This window comes from Chlamydotis macqueenii, chromosome 16, assembly GCF_036417535.1.
Source record: "Chlamydotis macqueenii isolate bChlMac1 chromosome 16, bChlMac1.mat, whole genome shotgun sequence".
Classification (NCBI taxonomy): domain Eukaryota; kingdom Metazoa; phylum Chordata; class Aves; order Otidiformes; family Otididae; genus Chlamydotis; species Chlamydotis macqueenii.
The window spans coordinates 16,079,263-16,097,461 of record NC_141571.1 but is presented as its reverse complement, the minus strand read 5'-3'; the positions used below and the strand labels follow the sequence as shown (position 1 = coordinate 16,097,461).

At 62.5% G+C, this 18,199-nt stretch overlaps 2 protein-coding genes across 2 annotated transcripts; both read left to right on the top strand.

The window, feature by feature from the left end:
- The first annotated feature begins 1,966 nt into the window (after positions 1-1,966).
- LOC147598765 (bactericidal permeability-increasing protein-like) lies at positions 1,967-10,157 on the top strand. Its single transcript, XM_086760610.1, has 15 exons — positions 1,967-2,096; positions 2,968-3,082; positions 3,624-3,752; positions 4,447-4,602; positions 5,048-5,111; positions 5,967-6,030; positions 6,452-6,543; positions 6,708-6,884; positions 7,128-7,187; positions 7,307-7,474; positions 7,844-7,911; positions 8,132-8,174; positions 8,543-8,606; positions 9,100-9,176; positions 9,816-10,157. The coding sequence occupies exons 1-15, from the start codon at positions 1,982-1,984 to the stop codon at positions 9,867-9,869; spliced, it is 1,446 nt and encodes a 481-aa protein (XP_086616736.1). The 5' UTR covers positions 1,967-1,981; the 3' UTR covers positions 9,870-10,157.
- Positions 10,158-10,504: 347 nt separating this feature from the next.
- On the top strand, positions 10,505-17,355 carry CDK5RAP1 (CDK5RAP1 mitochondrial tRNA methylthiotransferase). The gene is made up of 13 exons (XM_086760867.1): positions 10,505-10,812; positions 11,703-11,806; positions 12,261-12,295; positions 12,762-12,862; positions 13,049-13,259; positions 14,034-14,154; positions 14,415-14,645; positions 14,898-14,995; positions 15,109-15,164; positions 15,281-15,411; positions 16,230-16,379; positions 16,817-16,957; positions 17,105-17,355. Exons 1-13 carry the CDS (start codon positions 10,557-10,559, stop codon positions 17,183-17,185), a joined length of 1,716 nt encoding a protein of 571 aa, XP_086616993.1. The 5' UTR covers positions 10,505-10,556; the 3' UTR covers positions 17,186-17,355.
- The last annotated feature ends 844 nt before the right edge of the window (positions 17,356-18,199 follow it).

Below are 18,199 nucleotides of genomic sequence, written 5' to 3'. Positions count from 1 at the left end.
CTTCACACTCAGCTCCCTGCTGTCACCCCTTGCGCGCAGCACTACGGGGACCAGCCCGCCGTGTTGAGTGTTGGATGTTGTTTCAGCTGTCCCTCGCCAAGCGCAGGGGTGTTTGGTCAGGGTGCGGCTGTTTGAAGGGCTGTTTTTTCAGGTCAGCTTTAAAACTTGCTCAAACCAAGAAGGAAGACTTCCTGGTTTTGCTTCCTCTCTGTGCTGCTCCTCGTAAAATTTCATTTCTTCTTATGGAAGAGGTTCTGGTTCCTCAGTGCCTGTCCTGGATGTCTTAAATACTGTTTCAAAACAGCCCTGCTGAGATGCAATGTCACGGACCGGAGAGTTTGGGGAGCCCCTCGTCCACCTGGAGCAAACCCTGTCAGAGCACTGAGAGGCAGCGGCCAGGTCGCGGCACCATGGAGGCTGCGAGTGGGGATCTGGCGTTTTAACCTCCTCTGCTCTTGGCTGCTTCTCTCTGGGCAAAACAAGCTCTGGCCCCGGCGATGGAGTGGGGCTGGCACTGACGGGAGTGCCGCAGCCCGCGGATGCTGTCTGGGTGCCAGTGGGCCGCAGCTTTTCCCCAGGCTGTTTGTCCCTCGCTGGCAGGCGCCGCCAGCACCAGACCTGCTGGGCTGCCGTGTCCCTGTTTTCCTGCCCTGGACCCGAGAGCTGCCGATCACTGCGGTGCTGCTCTCCAAAGCCGTAGGCGCGCGTGCAGGCTTGGTGGGCGCTTGCTGTGTGTCTGCCCGGCAGCCTGCAAGTGCCCCCCTCTGAAACCCGGAGGAAGAAAGGCAGAGGGGACCCCAGACCCCCGGTCTCCCCACCCCCCCATCTTTCACGTGCCAGGTTCCTCCAGGGCAGATGCCCCGCCGTCCCTCGAGGCCTCCGGGGCCGCCGCGCTGCACTTGAGCAACAGCCGCGTTTCACAAGCGCGGGGCTCGGGGATGTTGCCTCTGGCAACCAGGACTTCCCCGCATCCAGCGCGGGATCTGCCTGCATCAGCTGCAGCGCGTTTCCTCTGCCCGGTCCTGCAGCTTCCCCAGCGGGAAATGAAAGTCCCTTAAACCATTTCCTCTTCCCTCACCGCCGTCCCGCAGGCTGCGGGGAGGCTCCGGCCGGCCCCGCTCTCCCCGCTGGGGGCTGTGGGGGTGCTGCCCCTCGGCCCGGCCGGGCTGTGCCCAGCTCCCGTACTGGTCTCCAGCCAGCGTGAGCCCAAGGACTGGGACGTGCCAGGGCCCCTGAAGCCTCGTGTCTGTGGCTCGTTCCCAGTGCGCCGGACCGCTCCTCCCGTGCTGTGCTGTGCCGTGCCGTGCCGGAGCCCTGGGGCCGGGGGCCAGGCCTCCGCCAGCCCTGCCGGTGGGGGGGGGGGCTCCGGGGTCTGCTGGCGCGGGGTGAGGACCCGCAACTCGCTTTCCTCAGCCCTCGCCGCGCCCCGAGGCGGCTCTGCTGGGGCCGTTACAGTCGGTGCGTTCGGCTGGGCTGGGTGGGTGCGGGGCAGCTGGGGCCGAGGAGCGCGGAGCCCCGAGGGTCGGGGCAGGGGGGCAGGGCTGGCAGACAGCTCGGGGGCCACCCGGGCGGTTCCTGGCCTTGGTGGGCGAAGGCAGAGCGCGCAGCGAGAACACAGCCCCATCGACTGCGGCTGGCAGAGCCGAACCCGCGCCTGCCGCTGCTGCGGGCGGGGACCGTTGGCTCCCGACGGAGAGCTGGGACCGGGGCTGTCGCTCCTGCGTCTCGCTATCAATTCCCTGCCCGCGGGGAGAGGCGCGGGGTGTGCCGCTGGGTCTGGGTGCCATGCCGTGCCGCAGGCGCGGGTGCCACGGGTGCGGTAGCCGAGCAGGAAGGCCTGGGGCTCCGGGGGACGTCCCGCGCGGGCTGCGGCAGGGGCTCTGCACGCCTCCCTCGCCCGTGGTTCCCGTTTTGGCACCGATATAAAGGCGGCGCGGGCAGGGAGAGCCCGGCAGCAGCGCGGCACGGCGGGGCAGCCGGGATGGGAGCGCAGAGCCTGGCAGCGGCTTGCGGGGCGCTGGCTTTGTGCCTGGCACTCGCCGGGGCCACCAACCCCGGCTTCGTGGTGAGGATCACCCAGGCAGGCTTGGACTACGGTGGGTTCTGCTTCTGATGTCCCTCCTTGCAGGTGTGCTGGGGGCCGGCGTGCGGAGCTGGGCAAGCGTGGGGTCCTGGGGCAGGACCAGGTCCTGGTGCCAAATTCATCACGACCCGGGGCTTCCCGCTGGTGCACCCGTCTGTCCCCACCACCGCCCTCGCGGAGCCCCTGCAGAGGGGCAGTGGTGCCCGGCCCGGTGGGGGTCTCGGGGGGCTGCGCCCAGGCGGTGTCGGCGGAGATGTGGGGCTGGCGGGGCGGGAGGTCCTGCTCCCACGGCAGCCGTGAGCCCCGGAGGAGCGAGCTGCGGAGGAGACGAGGTGGGGAGCTGCAGCGGGGGCAGTGACAGGGATGGATGGGCCCCGTGCTGGTTTGATGGAGGCAGGCAGAGCCCCGGCTCCAGCCGAGCGCTGTTGTGGGCTGGAGTGCACTGTGTGAGAAACAGCTCATTTACCCGGCAGCTCCGCCAGCGCGGGAGGGGACGTGACTCCCCTTCGCAGGCGGGTGCAGGGATGCAGCACCCACGCACGCGGTGCTGCTCTCCGGGCCGTGTGCTCCCGCCGGCACTGGACACGGAGCGGCGTGGTCCCGCACACCTCGCACCGCGCCCAGCCCAGGGAGCGAGGACTGGGACCTCTCCCCGCGTTCCAGCGCTGCCTGGCCACCGCCTTCCTCCGGGGCAGGTGCCAGGCAGCGTTGCCCATGAGCTGACGGGGCTCCGTGCCCCGAGATCAGCTTGGGCGATAGCCTGGGAGGGGGAACGCAGCCGGGCAGCGCCTGCAGGTTTCCTTTAACCCTTCTGCTGTGCGCCCGGTGCGCGCTCCCGGCTCCCGCGGGCAGCGTGCGGCGGTGACACCCCTCTGCCCCCGCAGCCCATCAGCAGGGGATCGCGGTCCTGGAGAAGGAACTGGCCCAGCTGAAGCTGCCGGACATCTCGGGTGACTTTCGCATCCGGCACGTGGGCAAAGTGCACTATGAGATCTCCAGGTGAGCCCGGCCAGCGCCCCGCAGCGGCTCGCTGTCCCCCCAGCCCACCCGAGGGGCAGGAGGGGTGGGAAGGACGGGGAGCCCCCGGTGCAGTGAGGACCATCCTGTCCCCTCCACACCTCCCCGAGATGCTGGCCCTGTCTGTGCAGGCTGGGACAATCCTGCTTTCCCCTCCTGCCCAAAGGGGAAAAAGGGAACCGGGCTCTGGGTGAGGGTGGATTTTGCGCAATGGAGCTCCGGCGGTGAGGGGGCCTTGCCCATGGCAGCAGGGCGCCCGCTCCCCCCGCAGAGCAGGAGCCCAGCCCTGTGGAGATCCCAGCTCCTCTCCGCTCCCGCTGCCCGGGGTCCTGAGCTGCTCTCTGGGTGGCTGCAGGGTCCACGTCTCCACAGGCGCCGCGTTTCTCTGCACATCCCTGCCAGGCATTGCTGCGGCAGGATGGGAGCTGGAGGTCCCGCTCCCTCCCTCCCCAGCCGTGTGCCTGGGTGCGAGGCACACCCTCTCATGTGGCTTTTCTCTTATTTTTTATTCGTTTATTTTTAGATTGGACCTTCGCAGTTTCCATTTGCCGTACTCGCGGATTTCCCTGGTCCCCAACGTGGGCCTGCAGGTCTCCATCTCCAACGCCTTTGCCGAGGTGGACGGGAACTGGCGGGTGAAGATACACTTCATGTGCGTGCCCGGCTTCCCCTTCCCCGCTCCGGCACGGCACTCTGCGCTTCCCTCTCTGTGCCTGGACAGGGTTTTTTGTCTCCTCTCCCTTCTGCCTGGGAAGCTGTCACTTAGCTCTCGCCAGATGCGCTGACTCGCTGTCCCCGCAGCCGGGCTGCAGCCGCTGTGTTCCCAGTGCACGTTGGGGAGCCCCTCGCGCTGGGGGAGCACCTCGCTCTCGGGGAGCCCTGCCAGGTCTCCCTCCACACCAGGAGCCCTCGGAGCTGGCCAGGCAGCGTTTATCCCACTTGCAAGTGGCTGGGGAGACAACATGAAAGCCATCTCCCCTCTTGCGGCACCCGGGACATGAGGGAGCCGAGCACCCGCATGGCTTAGGACAGACCTGAGCTGGGGCCCGGGGTGCGCAGAGGCCGCTGCCCTCGTACGGCCGCTGAGATGGGTAAAACAGGGTGGGAGCCAAGAACGAGGTGGAGCTGTGCATCAGCTCTCCTGCCCCTCTTCCACCTGCCCTGCCTGCGCTCGCCCCTCTCTGTGTGAAGGTTACCTCTCTTGGTTTATGTTCCAGCACAATTTGGTTTCCCTGAGTTTAAAAACTTTCCCAGTCTCCTCCGAATGCTTAATACCGAAGCTGATTTGGGGTCCCTTCACCAGGACCACTGAGAGATGTCCCTTTCTCATCCTCCTCTCCCTGCAGCCGAGACCACGGCTCGTTTGACCTGAAGGTGGAGAACGTCTACATCAAAATCAGCCTGCAGCTGGGCAGCGACTCCTCTGGGAAACCCACCGTTGGCACCTCCGACTGCAGCACCCGCATCTCCGAAGTCCGGGTCCACTTTTCGGGCAAGTTTGGGTACGTAACTTCACTGTGCAGGCCTAGAAGTGCTGTGTGTTAGCGCGTCTGCCGTGGGAACGCGGCGCCCAGGCCCTGGTGCAAGGAACAAGGTGCTGGCACATCTGCTGCCCCTTCTGCCCGCCGGCTGCCTGCGCTGGCACACTGCTCCTCGGTCACTGGGCTCTTGCGATGCGCTTCTCATCCAGATGTTTTCAGGCGAATGAACGTAAGTCTGGCCTGATTTTGTCCTGCTGCGGCTGCACATTTAAGGGCGATTTAAGGCAGTCACTAGACTTGCACGTGCGTGGTTTACAAGCAGGTCCGTTTGCAAACGGAAACCCTGAGGCACAGCTATGGGAATGATGTTCCCCAGTGTTCTGGAATCTCCAGTGTCTGCCTTTCCTGGCAAACGCTCCTGCCGCAGCCTCTGTGCTGAAGGGCTCCTCTCTGATTTTCTCTGCAGATGGCTTTACAACCTCTTCTACGGTGCCGTTGAGTCCAGATTCCGGAAAATCTTGGAGAACAAGGTGTGCGAGCGAAGGAGGGCAGAGCTCCGGGTTCTTCTGGCAGTCTTTAGCCCTCGCTTGCAGTGATGTGCTGGGAGGCTCGGAGCACACGCAGGGATTTAACGGGAGCCAGAGCGCGCGGGCGTGTGGCCGGTTTGCTGGAAACCGGAGGAGCGGGCACTGCTAACTGCAGTCTCCGTAGCGTCATGTGGCGCAGGCTGAATTCAAAACCTGCAGCCTTTGCCAAAGCCCAGCATAATTGGTTCCTAATTAACACAGACTTTTCTTTCCATGTGGTCAGTTAATTAGATCTTACGCCTCGGCCAAACTCGCTGTAACAGAGGAAACCTGATCAGAGCCGTTCTTTAAACAGCCGCGTGCCCGTGTGCTTTGGGGAGCAGTGGGGGAGAAATCCTCGTTTCTGGTCTCAGCCAACTTGTTTTAACGGGGTGCGTCAGGGAGGCCCTGGTCCCGTCCGCCTGGTGCAGAGAGATCTGCAACAAGCCATGGAAACAAGCTGTTAGCAGTAATTACTACAAGGCTAACTGGCAGGAGTCACAGCCTCCCTGGATGTGAACCTTGCTCAGGGAGGAGGCGGCTGGAGAAGCGGCAGAGCCCGCTCCCGCAGCAGATCCCACCCTGCCTGGGCGCTATTCCCGATGCCATGGAGTGGCTTCCCGAGGCCCCCGGGAGCGGTGGCAGCAGATGGGCTGGCAGCAGGAGCGAAGCCGGGGCTCAGAGGCCTTTTCTGCTGTTCTGCCTCCTGGAAGCAGGGCAGGGCGCTGCACCGGGACCCCGGGATGCAGCCTGGTCCCAACCCAGCTCCGGCCCTGGCAGCCCACGTCCGCTCGCCCTCACTGCCTTTCTCGCCCGCAGGTCTGTGAGAGCGTGGTCAAGTCTGTGCGCAGCGACCTCCAGCCCTACCTCCAGACCCTGCCAGGTACCGGGTGGGCGCTGCACGGGGTTGGAGGGCATTTCCCAGCCATGAGGACAGTGCTTTGCCTTGTGCCCACTCCCCATTTCCTTGTGTTTCTGCACCCCAGCTGGGGGCTGGGGAGCTGTGTCAGCAGAGACTGGTCACGCTGCACGTAGCCCCCAACGAGCCGTGCCAGCGCTGGCGGGAGCAGGGGCTGCCTTGGCCCCGGGACCCAGACCGTTCCTCCGGTTTGGGAGTCAGTCCGTGTGGCTGAGACACAGGCAGGAGGAAATGTGGGTTTTGATTCTAATCAGAAGCAGACACACGTGAAGCCGGTGCTGAGCTGTTGCACCAGGAAGCCTGGGCACGGCACTGCCTGGATGTCTGCTCCCAGCTTTCCTGTGCCGTCTCCCGCTCGCTCATCCGTCTGTCCCGTGTTTTACAGTCACAGCCAGGATAGATGCCATGGCTGGGATCGATTACTCCTTGGTGGCACCCCCAGCTGCTACTGCCAAGTACCTGGACGTGGAGCTGAAGGTGAGAGGCTGCCCCAGGAAAGCCTGATTTGACTGATGCCGTCACCACAGGCTGCTGGGGAGCCACGTTTGGGCACCTCCTGCAAATGCCGTTTCCCAGCTCAGGTCAGCGGGCGAGCCCCACCACCCTCTGCTCTCCCGCTTCACCTCTCTCCCTCCTCCCAGGGTGAATTCTTCTCCCTGGCCCACCGCTCCACTGTCCCCTTCCCTCCGCTGGCACTGGCCTTCCCCCCGGATCACGACCGCATGGTTTACTTCGGAGCCTCCAGCTACTTCTTCAACACAGCCAGCTTCGCCTACCACGCAGCCGGAGCGCTGGTCTTCGAAATCACGGACTCCATGGTGAGCAGCGTGGTGGGACAGGGCCCGTCCCCGCGCCTCTGGGCAGCAGGTTCCTTTTGCAGAGAGCAGAGGCAGCCTGCGGTCTTGGAGAGCTTCCCTGGAGAGCTGCCCGGGGGCTGGGAGCTGGGGGCTGTGGGACGGGGATGGGGCAGTCCGGCACGGCAGTGCGTGGGAGGGCAGGGGGCTGATCCCGCCGTGGGCTCGGCTGCGCGTGACCCCGGCGTGACGGTCCTCTCCCTGCAGATCCCGAAGGACGTTGACTTCCACTTGAACACCTCCACCTTCTCAGCCTTCGTTCCCCAGGTGAGCGCTCCAGCCCCGAGCTCCTGCCGCGCGCAGCCGGGGCTCTGCTCTGTGCGGGGTGGTCTCCCCCAGGAACGGGGGGTTGTGCCGCTGTCCCTACCCTTCCCTGCTCTCTGCAGCTCGAGGGGATGTACCCGGACATGCTGATGAAGCTCAGGCTGTCCGCCCCCTCCGCCCCGTTCCTGAGCATTGGACCAGAGGGGCTCTTGCTCAAGCCAGTCGTGGATATCCAGGCTTACGCCATGCTCCCCAACTCCAGCCTGGCTCCTCTCTTCCTCCTCGGCCTGGTGAGTACGGCACAGCCTGCCCCGTGCCTGTGGTCCCGGCTGGGCAGCTCCTGGTGCAGCCACAGCTCTGCCTGACGCCGTCTGGGCGGTGAGCTCTCAGCGGGGCGAAGATGGGAGTGTGAGCTGTGCACTGTCCTCCTGCGTCCAGCGACGCTGAGCCCCCCAGAACCAGCCCAGGCCTGGTGCCGCGGGGGAGTCCCCACAGAGAAATACCTGAGCTGACAAATGCCAGGTTTAACGCTGCGTGCAAATGTGCCCCTGGACGGACAGTGGTCCCGCTGCGTTTTGGCTGGTCTGAGCCGTTCCCCTGGGTGTCTGGTTTGGGGGAGACGGGGTGAGCACTGCTGGAGCTCTGCGCTCTCTCCCTAGACGGGAAACGTGTCTGCCGTCATCAATGTGAAGTCCGGCCACATCGTTGGGAGCCTGAAGGTGGGCAGGTACGGAAGGGGAGCGGTGCAGGGGGGTGGGGGGATGCTTCTGTTCTGGGCTCTGGAGACAGAAGGGAGGTGGGGAGGTCCCAGGGATGGGGACCCAGTGTGGGGGGGATGAGCTGCAGCTGGAGGGAGCGGAACCACACGGCCATCGACAGGCGGCACCGAGGCGGGAACTGCCCTTGCCATTGGGACAGCCTTCACAGCACCGCTTCTGTCTGCGCAGGATGAAGCTCTCTCTGAAGCATTCGGATGTCGGCACTTTCCAGGTAAGTGATCCTTGACCACGACCAGAGCCCCCGGCACAGAGGCGAGAGCCTGCTGGAGGCCAAGGAGAGGGCTCGCTCCCCCCGGCCCCAACACGGGACCTGGGGCTGCACCCAGGACCCCACGCTGACCCCATAGACCCCTCCTGCCTCAGCCTGGGAGGCTGGCAGAGGACGCAGAGCCAGCTGCCGTTTCCTCTCTCACCCCTACACTTCCTACCCCGCCAGCACGGCCAGACAAAGCCGCTGCGCTCCGGACAAAGTGTGTGCCCATCCCAGCTCCTTGTCACTTTTCCTAATTATCCTCCAGTGCCCGGTCGCCTGCTTTCCCGCAGGCTAAAGCTCTTCTTCCCGCTCTCTCCGCTCCCCAGGTGCGAACGCTGCAGTCCGTGATGAACATCTTTGCTTCCACTATCCTGCTCCCGCGTCTTAATGGTGAGAACCTGCTGGGGGGAGTGGGGGTGCTGGCCTGGCCCCTCTGTCCGAGCAGGCCCGGCTCGCTAATTAAACCCCTGTTGCCGAGCCTGGGCGGTGGGTAAAGCCTGCAGCAAGGATGGGAGATGGCAGTAAAAGCTGCTGCTGGAGGCCGGCTGCGGCGTGCGGGAGCCTCTCGGCGCTGTGACACGCATCCAGCGATGAAGACAATGGGAAAAATGAGCCCAATGCTTTCCAGACCCTCACCCCCCCTCGCTGCTTCTCAGGACTCCCCAGCAAACGGGGCCAGAGCGGGGCTGGCGGGGCAGTGGCATGGCACAACCTGCAGCCCCCAGCCCTTCTGAGGAGCTTGGGAGGAGGTTCCTTTGCCCACCCCAGAGCAGCGGGGGCGAGGAGAGGGCGGGGGGGGGAGGTGGCTGCCGGGCTGTACGGCCCGCGCTCCCTCTGGCTCCCGTTCCCGTCCCAGCGCGGCCGTGCGTGCTGTCTCTTCCAGCCAGGCTAGACGAGGGCTTCCCGCTGCCGCTGCCGGACAGGACCCAGCTCTCCAACATCCTCCTGCGGTTTCACCAGGTGCGTGAGGGGGAGCACCCAGCCCCGCCGGAGCGGCCGGCTGCTGCTGGCGTGCCGTGCGAAGCCGTGCTGGGCGCTGCCGGGCCGGAGGGGTACACTTGGCCGGGATCCCAGCGGCACGGCTGCAAGCCGGAGCCCCGCTTTTCCCGTCCGCACAGCGGGGATCCGGGCTCTGCACCCCCGGGCCAGCACCGCATCACTTCTCCAGTTCTTGACCCCGGGGCTTGAATTTCCCACGAGGCTTTTTATAGCACGCAGCGCCCTGCGGAGCCCCCGCCGCCCCCGGCCCGCAGCGCGGGGGGCGATGCTGCCTGTGCTGCTGCCCCCCTCTGCCCGCCGGGCTCCGCGGAAAGAGCTCTGCTGCTGCGGGGGGAGCGAGACAGCCCTGTCCCGGGAGGCGGGGGGAGGCCCCCGAGGGCTGCCACTACGGGGACACGGAGTGCCTTTTGCGAGGCGTGGCTCTGAAATGTCTTCAGAGCTCTTCCAGGGCTAAAATTGGGCACAGGGGCTGGCAGAGCCACGCCTGCCCCGCCACCCTCCCTCCCCGGGACGCGGTGGGTGCCGGGGAGCACGGCAGCCCCCAACAGAAAGCGGCTGCTGGTGCCTGTCGCAGCCCCACGGCTTCTCTCTTTCCCCCAGAATTTCCTGCTGCTCGGAGCAGACGTTCGCTATCAGCCCCGGGAATGGCGATAAGGTGACGAGACGGACCTCGAGCACCGAAAATGCCCCCCTCGCCCCTTCCCTCCCTCCGGCCCTCCCCCCGGAGATGAAGACTGCTGGCTCCGCAGCCTCCCGCACCGCCTGCCTGGACAGCGGCGGGGGGCAGGAGCACTCCGGGGGCCGAACCCCGCGTCCCGGCCAGCGCCGCACCCGGCGATACCGGCAGCCGGGGGTCCCTGGCCCCCCCGGCCCCCTCCCCTTCCCCTTCCCCTGTCCGGGGCGGCTGGTGGCAATAAAGGCGGCGCGGGCCGGGGCTGTGTGTGCGGTGGCGCTGTCGCTGAGCCTGCGGTGCCTTCCCACGACCGGGTCCCGCTCGGGGGCGGCCGCGGGGCGCCAGGAGCCCCCCCGGAGAGGCAGGCGTCCGGGAACGCCCGTTCCGGCTATTTTTATCCCTGCGGTCACGGTACCGCACCACGGCCCATTACGTTTCCACCATTACTTCACTTTTCCACCGAGGGGCCGCCCCCGCCCGGCAGCGGGGCGGGGCGGGACGGGACGGGCGGAACCGCAGCGGCGCGGAACGCAGGGGCGGGGAGGCGGGGGGGCCGCTTTGGCGGCGCACGGGGTTGGGGGGGGCGGTCCCCTCCCGGTCCGTCCCGTAAAGCGCTCCGCCGGCCGTCGCCGAGGCGGCGCGGCCTGGTCCCGGGACCCGGCGTGGCCATGCTGCCCTGGGGGCGAGCGCTGCGGGCGGCGGGGCTCCTCCGCTCGGCCGCCGCCGCCCCCCGCCCCGGGGCCGTCCGCCGAGCGCGCTGCGGGCCAGGCGAGCGGCCGGGGGGGCGCGGGGCCGCGCTGCCCGCGGGGCCGGACCTGCGGCATTTCCTGAGAGGGGCCGCCGCCGCCGGGGAGCCGCGGCCCGAGCCGGGCTCTGCCCCCGAGCCGCAGCCGGAGCCGGGCTCTGCCCCCGGGACGGGGAAAGGTCTGTGGTGCCTCCGCCTCTCCGCGGGCGCAGCTGCCCCCTGCGCGGCGGCCCGGGTGGGGTCAGCCGAGCCCTGCGGCGTTGCTGCCAGGCCAGGGCCGGCCGTGAGGGTCCTGCAGCCGGAGTGGGACTCGGGGCAGCCTGTGCGGGGGAAATGAGTGGTTTGGGGGCCTCGGAGGAGATTTTGGTGTTGGGAAAGTCCAGCTCGTTGGCCACGTGCTCCCTGGTGCGCCCGCCGCTGTGAAGGCGCCTTGGGGAGCAGGTGGTGCCTCTCCACGGGCCCTGTGCCGGGCTGCCAGCGGGGCTGCGGCAGAGCTTTCGGGCTGCGGCAGAGCTTTCGGGCTGCCAGCGGGGCTGCGGCAGAGCTTTCGGGCTGCGGCAGAGCTTTCGGGCTGCCAGCGGGGCTGCGGCAGAGCTTTCGGGCTGCGGCAGAGCTTTCGGGCTGCCAGCGGGGCTGCGGCAGAGCTTTCGGGCTGCGGCAGAGCTTTCGGGCTGCCAGCGGGGCTGCGGCAGAGCTTTCGGGCTGCGGCAGAGCTTTGGGGCTGCGGCAGAGCTTTCGGGCTGCGGTGCCCCGCGGAGGGGGGCTGCATTGCACTAGGTGCCCCATCTCAGTAATAACACTGCTTCTGCTTCTCTGCCAGCCGCAGTCCAGCCCTGTGGTGTTGGAGCGACGAGCTTGGGGGCACTCGGGTGTCCCAGTGCCACTAGCAGAGTCTTGTCTTTATTTTTGATTTACCCTTCTGTACGGGCTGCAGGTGAAGACAGCTTTTGTGCCGCTTGCCTGCCTCTCTCCAGTGGTGGGACTGAAGTTTCCTATGGAAAAAGATCACAGAGACAGGTTGTAGAGGAGAGCTGAGGCAGGCCTCTGCGTCACGCCGCCTCTCTTGCAGTGTACCTGGAGACGTACGGCTGCCAGATGAACGTCAGTGACACGGAGATCGCCTGGGCCATCCTGCGGAAGAGCGGCTACGCCAGGACAAAGCACCTGGATGAGGTAAGGCGCCTTGGCAGCTCTCCTGTGGTGCGGGCGCCACGCCGCTGCCTGCGAGTCCCAGCTTTTGTCTGGAGTGCACTCCTGCAAGATGATGTGGGTTTTGCAGTCTGAGTTCTGTGAAGTAAAGGCAAGCTTCTAGTGTGCTGGGAAGCTGTGGGTCGGTTTTTTTTTCTTTAAACTGCTGGCTTCCCTCTCGGTTGGAGAGGGACTGGACACAGCGGGCTGCTCCTCACTCATCTTTGTCCGAGTTTACTTCTGCCATTGAGCGGAAGGCTCTGCTTGTCTTCTCTCAGTTTCTTGCACCTTTTTTTTGTTGGAATGCACCACGTGCTTGGGCAGATTTTTTTCACTGAGCTGAGTTTTGTAGCCTGCCTCTTCAGGTTATCTGTGCAGGGCATGGGTACCTGCCGTTTGGCTTTTACGAATTCTTCCTTCTTTGCTGTTTTCAATCCAGGCAGATGTGATTCTCCTTGTCACCTGTTCTGTGAGGTAAGGAAACTTTTGCCGCTGCTGGTTTTGGACATTTTAAAAGGAATTTCCCTTTGAAAACCAAGGCAGTAAATGTGTTGTGTGAGGAAAAGAGCATGCAGATGTGAAACTGCTTAGCTGAGGGCAGAGCTGGCTGAGGCTGCACAGATTGGTGCTTTAACCATTTTAAATTTTTCTAATCCTGTCTTCTCTTGAACTGACTGTCTCTCTAGGACAGAGTCAGTACTTTAAACTTTTGGGAAATATGGTTAGGGGCAATTTGGGATATAAATGTGCAGGGAACTTCGCTTGTCTTCTCTGAATGGGGAAGGTGTGCCGCCCAGCCCATCAGGCGGATGATTCCCCATTGCTGGTTGAATTCTTCTCTCAAAGCTCTTGGGCCGCTTCAGGTTGGAGGGCTGTGGAGGTGTGACACTTGGAATAAAGTGTGACAGTTGGAATAACCGCTGTTTTCCTGGCTTCCCAGGGAGAAGGCGGAGCAGGCCATCTGGAATCGCCTGCGGCACCTGAAGGCGCTGAAAGCCCGGCGGCAGCAGGCTCGCTCACCTCTCCGCATCGGGATTCTAGGTACCTGGCAGGACGCGCAGCGATGGTCGCACATGCTGCTGTGCCACAGCCCATCCTGCTGCCTTTCCGCTTCCCCTCTGGTGGTACCAAGCCTCTTCCGCAGGGGGAAGGCGGCTAGTGAAGGGGTGCAGAGGTGTGACGCAGGGTGGGCGCTTCCTCACGAGGACCCTTCTCCTTTGGCGGCAGGGTGCATGGCCGAGAGGCTGAAGGAGGAGATTCTGCACAGGGAGAAGCTGGTCGATGTTGTGGCAGGGCCCGACGCATATCGTGACCTTCCCCGGCTGCTGGCCGTGGCAGAGTCTGGCCAGCAAGCTGCTAACGTCCTGCTGTCGCTAGAGGAGACTTACGCAGATATTCTGCCTGTCCAGACTGGCGCGGGTGGCACGACAGCCTTTGTGTAAGTACTTCTTTTTCCAGTGCATGTTTCTGAGGCTCTGGTTTGGAAATACTGCTGCGCGGAGCAGACCCGCTGGTGACAGGGGCTGCCCAGGAGAGGCAGTGCCTGGTTGCGCTCGCTCCTGGCAGCCCGGAGGCACAGGTCTGCCGGGCGGCGTGCTTCTGCCGCTTCGCTGTCTGACAGCCCTGGAGAGACAGCCCCGTGCTCTGCCTGTCTGCGGCCTCTCCTGCTCTCCTTCGAGAACGCTGATCGTCTCGGCCTGACGCTGTGCCGAGTGGTGTCCCTGCCTCTCTCATCCCCTGCCTTCTGCTGTATCCTGCTGTATCCTTTAATTCTTCTAATCCTCCATGCACTGTAACTTCTGTTCGTTTGTTTCCATTTAGTTTGATAATGAGATTCCCAAACATGACATCAGACCCTGCTCGCTGTGGCTGTAGGGTGCAGAAGGACAGTGTCACCTTCTGTAGGCACGTGATGCCAGCGGTTCTGTGATCACTGCCACATTGCAGTGTAAGCCTGCGCCTCCTTAGTTGCTTTCCAAGTTTCTTGGGAACGTGCGTGAAAAATCAGGAGGTGACAGCTAGAGGCAGGCAGAAGCCAGCTCTGGCTGGAGCGGTGTGTAAGGGGAAGCTGCGGAGCTGTGTTCGGAGCCAGCGCTGTGTGTGCTGCGGGCCGAGGGCGGCAGTGCCAGGCCGGGTCAGAGCAGGGCAGGATGCCGTGTGGGTGGAGGTTCCGGAGCGATCGCAGTGTGACCTGTGCTTTACCTCTTGGCAGATCTATCATGCGGGGCTGCGACAACATGTGTAGCTATTGCATCGTGCCCTTCACCCGGGGCCGCGAACGGAGCCGCCCCATCGCGTCCATCCTGCAGGAAGTGAGGATGCTCTCGGATCAGGTGAGGCAGAGCCTCCTTCCTGCCTACCCCAGACTGTGGGCGGAGGATGGTTCTCTGTGAAAATGTTTTCAGCGGTCCCTTTGGTCATGAGGGTAGCACAGGGTTCCACCAGTGGCTTCTGATTCCCCGTGAATACTCTGACAGACAGGGAAGGGGGGCTTCCCCTGGACACCCCTCCTTGAAGTAAGAGTCAAACCCTGGCTGCGCCTGCAGCTTTGCCATCCTGACCGGGTTATATTTTTTCCTCTCTGTTTTTGTAGGGAGTGAAAGAAGTGACCCTTTTGGGTCAGAACGTCAACAGCTTTCGAGACATGTCGGAGGTGCAGTTCCGCTCGGCCGCTGCCCCAGCCCTCAGTCGGGGCTTTAGCACGGTTTACAAAGCCAAACAGGGAGGCTTGCGCTTCGCACATCTTCTAGACCACGTCTCTAGAATCGATCCAGAAATGAGGATCCGTTTCACCTCTCCACACCCCAAGGACTTCCCTGATGAGGCAAGTGTAAAATAAACACCTGGGCCTCTGCTTGCAGGCAGGCAGCTCTGAACTGCTGGGTGGGTGCTGTGTTTCCTTCCCAAAGGGAACGCGGGATCGCAGAGTGGGAACAGCGCCCCTGGGAGGGGGAATGCTTGTGCTAAAGCTTGCAGGCTGGCTATTTGCTGGCTTTTGCCCAGGGAAGACTCTTCCCCTTGGCATCCTGGTAGACTTGAGCTGTCCTTGACGTTGTCTGCTGATTGCTCGTGGCAGGTCCTGCAGCTTATCCAGGAGCGACACAACATCTGCAAGCAGCTTCACCTCCCGGCCCAGAGCGGAAGCACGCGAGTCCTGGAGGCCATGCGACGAGGGTGAGCGATCACCACGGGGCGTCCTGTGCCCTGCCCCTTGATTTGGGGTGCTGGTTTCTCCTCACCAATGTAATCATTCTCTAATTAGCAAATCCACGTGTTGTTCATTGCAGATACACAAGAGAAGCGTATTTGGAGCTTGTACGCCATGTGCGTGCGTCCATTCCAGGTAGGTATTCACTTTAGCTTGGCCTGAGCTCAGCACAGCTATACCTTACTGTTCTTCCTTCAGTGAAGCGTTCGTCTCTTCCTTCAGGGAAGTGTAAAGCTGCGTCTCTGTTACAGGAGTGAGCTTAAGCAGCGATTTCATTGCCGGCTTCTGTGGAGAGACGGAGGAAGATCACCAGCAGACCGTGTCCTTGCTGCGGGAGGTCCGCTACAACGTAGGATTCCTGTTTGCCTACAGCATGAGACAGGTGAGTGCAGGACCTGATGCCGAAGATTCTTGTCTCTGAGTATCTCACCTAATTCCTGAGTGCTATTTCTCACAATAAGGCACTTCAAAAAAAGCTGTTGAAAACAATATCTAAAGATTTGGTATATTGGTAGATTTTTTTGCTTGCATGCAGCACTTCTAGGGTGTGTGGTTCTGCAAGGGCCACCTTTGTGCCTGACAGGCTTCCAGCTCCCTTGTGTGAGTGTCAGGGTTGGTTACTGGTTGGGTGGCCTGGCTCTGCAGATGCCCCAGAGTGATTGCAGTGAAGCAGCCATGTCTGCAGAGATCTGGCTGCAGGTACGTTTTCATTTCCTGATGAGAAATTGTGCTGATGTACAGAGGCTCTGTTAGGTGGGTCTGGAGAGAAGTGGTGAATTTTCAGAAGGTGTTTCCGTGGGAAGAGTGGATAGTTGACAGGTCTCTGTTAGAGTGCTCTCCAAACTGTACAATGCTGATGGGGAAGAGGACAGGAAGTTGGGAAACAAGGAAGAGAAGGAATATGGATAGCACATGGACTAGAAGCAGTAGAGTCCAGTGCCTGGCCTTGTGGGCAGACAGGCGTCAGACACATCTCTCACAGGAGCTGCAGAGCTGCTTCACGCAGCCACTGATACTCGGCGCCCTGCTTCAGACCTCCTACCAAAAGGATGGTGCAGAAGGAACATCCCTTGCGGTTGTAAATACAAACTGTAGTGCGTGGAAAGCTGTTGCCTGAGGAGCCGCCAGGCTGGCTGGGCTCGGACAAGGTTCTATCCCAGACTGGTTATTGAGGGCCACACTTGCTTTGTCTGTTCACAGAAAACACGGGCGTATCACCGCCTGCAGGACGATGTGCCTGCAGACGTAAAACGGCGGCGGCTGGAGGAGCTCATTGCTGTCTTTCGAGAGGAGGCTGCGAGGGCGAACGAGGCGATGGTGGGCCAGTCGCAGCTGGTGCTGGTGGAGGGGGTGAGTGTGCCTGCAGCAGAGTTGTCCTTCTCCCCTCTTGCGGGCCAAGAGGCTCTTAGGCTGTACACAGCAATCGTCACTTCTGCTTTCCTGTCTCACTTTCCCTGCACAATCCCAGGACTCCAAGACCGTATCTTCCCACTTAAGCAGCCAGCCTGGTTTTCCAAAGTGCTGAGCTCAGCACAGGGGGATGGGATGGGTTAGAGACGTGTCTCTGGCCGGGCACTGAATTGGTGCAGGCTCTGAAACGTCGGCTGTGGTGTGTGGGTGTCACCACAGCAGCTCTGGCCATAGGGCTTCGTTACATGGCGCGCTTAACGGTGTGGAATGTGGATTGTAATGCTGGCAGTGGTGCCCAATTAATTCCCGAGGCGGTAAAGCCCAGCAGTGAACCGGAGCTGTTGCCGTGCAGGGAATGTTCCTTGTCCTCCTTGCAGCCCAGCAAGCGCTCTGCCTCGGAGCTGTGCGGGAGGAATGACGGCAACATCAAGGTGATCTTCCCTGATGCCGAGATGGAGGATGCTGCAGGCTGCGAGGCTCCGGGCAGAGCCCGGCCAGGGGACTACGTGCTGGTGAAGGTGACCTGTCTGCAGCGCTTGTTTCCTTGGGCTCCTTTCCTTGCACGGTGCTGCTCTCTAGAGCAGCTGCTGCCAGGAGAGCCTAAAATTAGAATGGATCCTCCTCAGCCGGTCTGTTTCTGAGGACTGTCATGCTGTTTCTTTCAGGTAACCTCTGCGAGCTCTCAGACCCTGAAGGGAGTTCTGCTCTGTCGTACGACCCTCTCCTGCTCTGCGGCTTGTCGTTGAGGGGTTCCTGCTGCTGGTGGGCAAAAGCAGCACGTTTTCTGCAGGAAGAAACAAGGAGGCTTGGTCGGGTGGAGACGGGGTAGAAACCGGGAGATGTATGTATACTAGAATACAGATATGAAATAGTAACAATAAAATAGATATATATTTCTGTTTTGGTAACAAGCTACCCCTCATGGATCTGCGCAGGTCTGTAGGCCAGAGGGATGGGAGCTGCGTTGGACTCGCCAAACCCAGGTGCTGTGTGACCTTGTATGGTCACTCTCTCAGGCTTGGCCCGCCCCTGCGGTGCTGCAGGGCTGTCCGCTGACCTGCTCGCGTCCTCCCGCGCAGCCCAGCCCGAGACGTGCGTGTCTGCGGGGCCGGTCGCTCCTGCTGGCTGAGCTGAATCTAGGAGCTGCAGAAACTGGCAGTGTCTGGAAAATACAGCTCCAGTGACTGCTGGAGAATGGCAGGAGTGCTGCCAAAGGGGATGGAGAGCTGGAAGACCAGGAGAGGATCGTGGTGAATTCTTTCCAAGTGTTGGTAACTTCCCTGTCTGCAAAATGCTTGGGGAGGGGAGTAAGAGCCTGCACTGCGCCTGTGTGGTGGATTGTGGCACTGAGCTGTGTGTACAGAGTTACATTAACGTGCACATGTGATGCTTAGTTTGTCGGACCTGAGGCTGAGGGAATTCAGCCTTGCCCTCGCACCGGGGATATTTGGATTTGGGTTAGAGAGAAGGGATCTCCCTGTCTCCAGGCCGGGGGGGACGCGTGGTAAGGGCAGGCTGCCGGCCGGGGGTTAGCTCTGGCCTGTTAGAACTTCAGGTGGGGCTTTGTGATCCAAACATCTGTGATGTCCTTCCCTTGGCTCACAGGGGGAGAGAATGGTTGTACCCATTTAAATGGCCAGTAAGTTCTTCAGTGCCTCTTGCAGTTCCTTGTTTTCGTCAGCCTGCAGCTAGCCCTGGCCACACTGTGTCATATTCCAGCCTGCTGTGCTAAGTTCTAACAAGCACCTGTAACCTGCGCT

Excerpts from the sequence above, each read along its gene's own strand:
- LOC147598765 (XM_086760610.1), top strand. The coding sequence starts at position 1,982 with ATGGGAGCGCAGAGCCTGGCAGCGGCTTGCGGGGCGCTGGCTTTGTGC. Across the intron at positions 6,031-6,451 it reads CTACCTCCAGACCCTGCCAG|TCACAGCCAGGATAGATGCC; the intron begins GTACCGGGTGGG and ends CGTGTTTTACAG. Across the intron at positions 9,177-9,815 it reads TCCTCCTGCGGTTTCACCAG|AATTTCCTGCTGCTCGGAGC; the intron begins GTGCGTGAGGGG and ends TCTTTCCCCCAG.
- CDK5RAP1 (XM_086760867.1), top strand. The coding sequence starts at position 10,557 with ATGCTGCCCTGGGGGCGAGCGCTGCGGGCGGCGGGGCTCCTCCGCTCG. Across the intron at positions 11,807-12,260 it reads GGACAAAGCACCTGGATGAG|GCAGATGTGATTCTCCTTGT; the intron begins GTAAGGCGCCTT and ends TTTTCAATCCAG. Across the intron at positions 13,260-14,033 it reads GGTGGCACGACAGCCTTTGT|ATCTATCATGCGGGGCTGCG; the intron begins GTAAGTACTTCT and ends ACCTCTTGGCAG.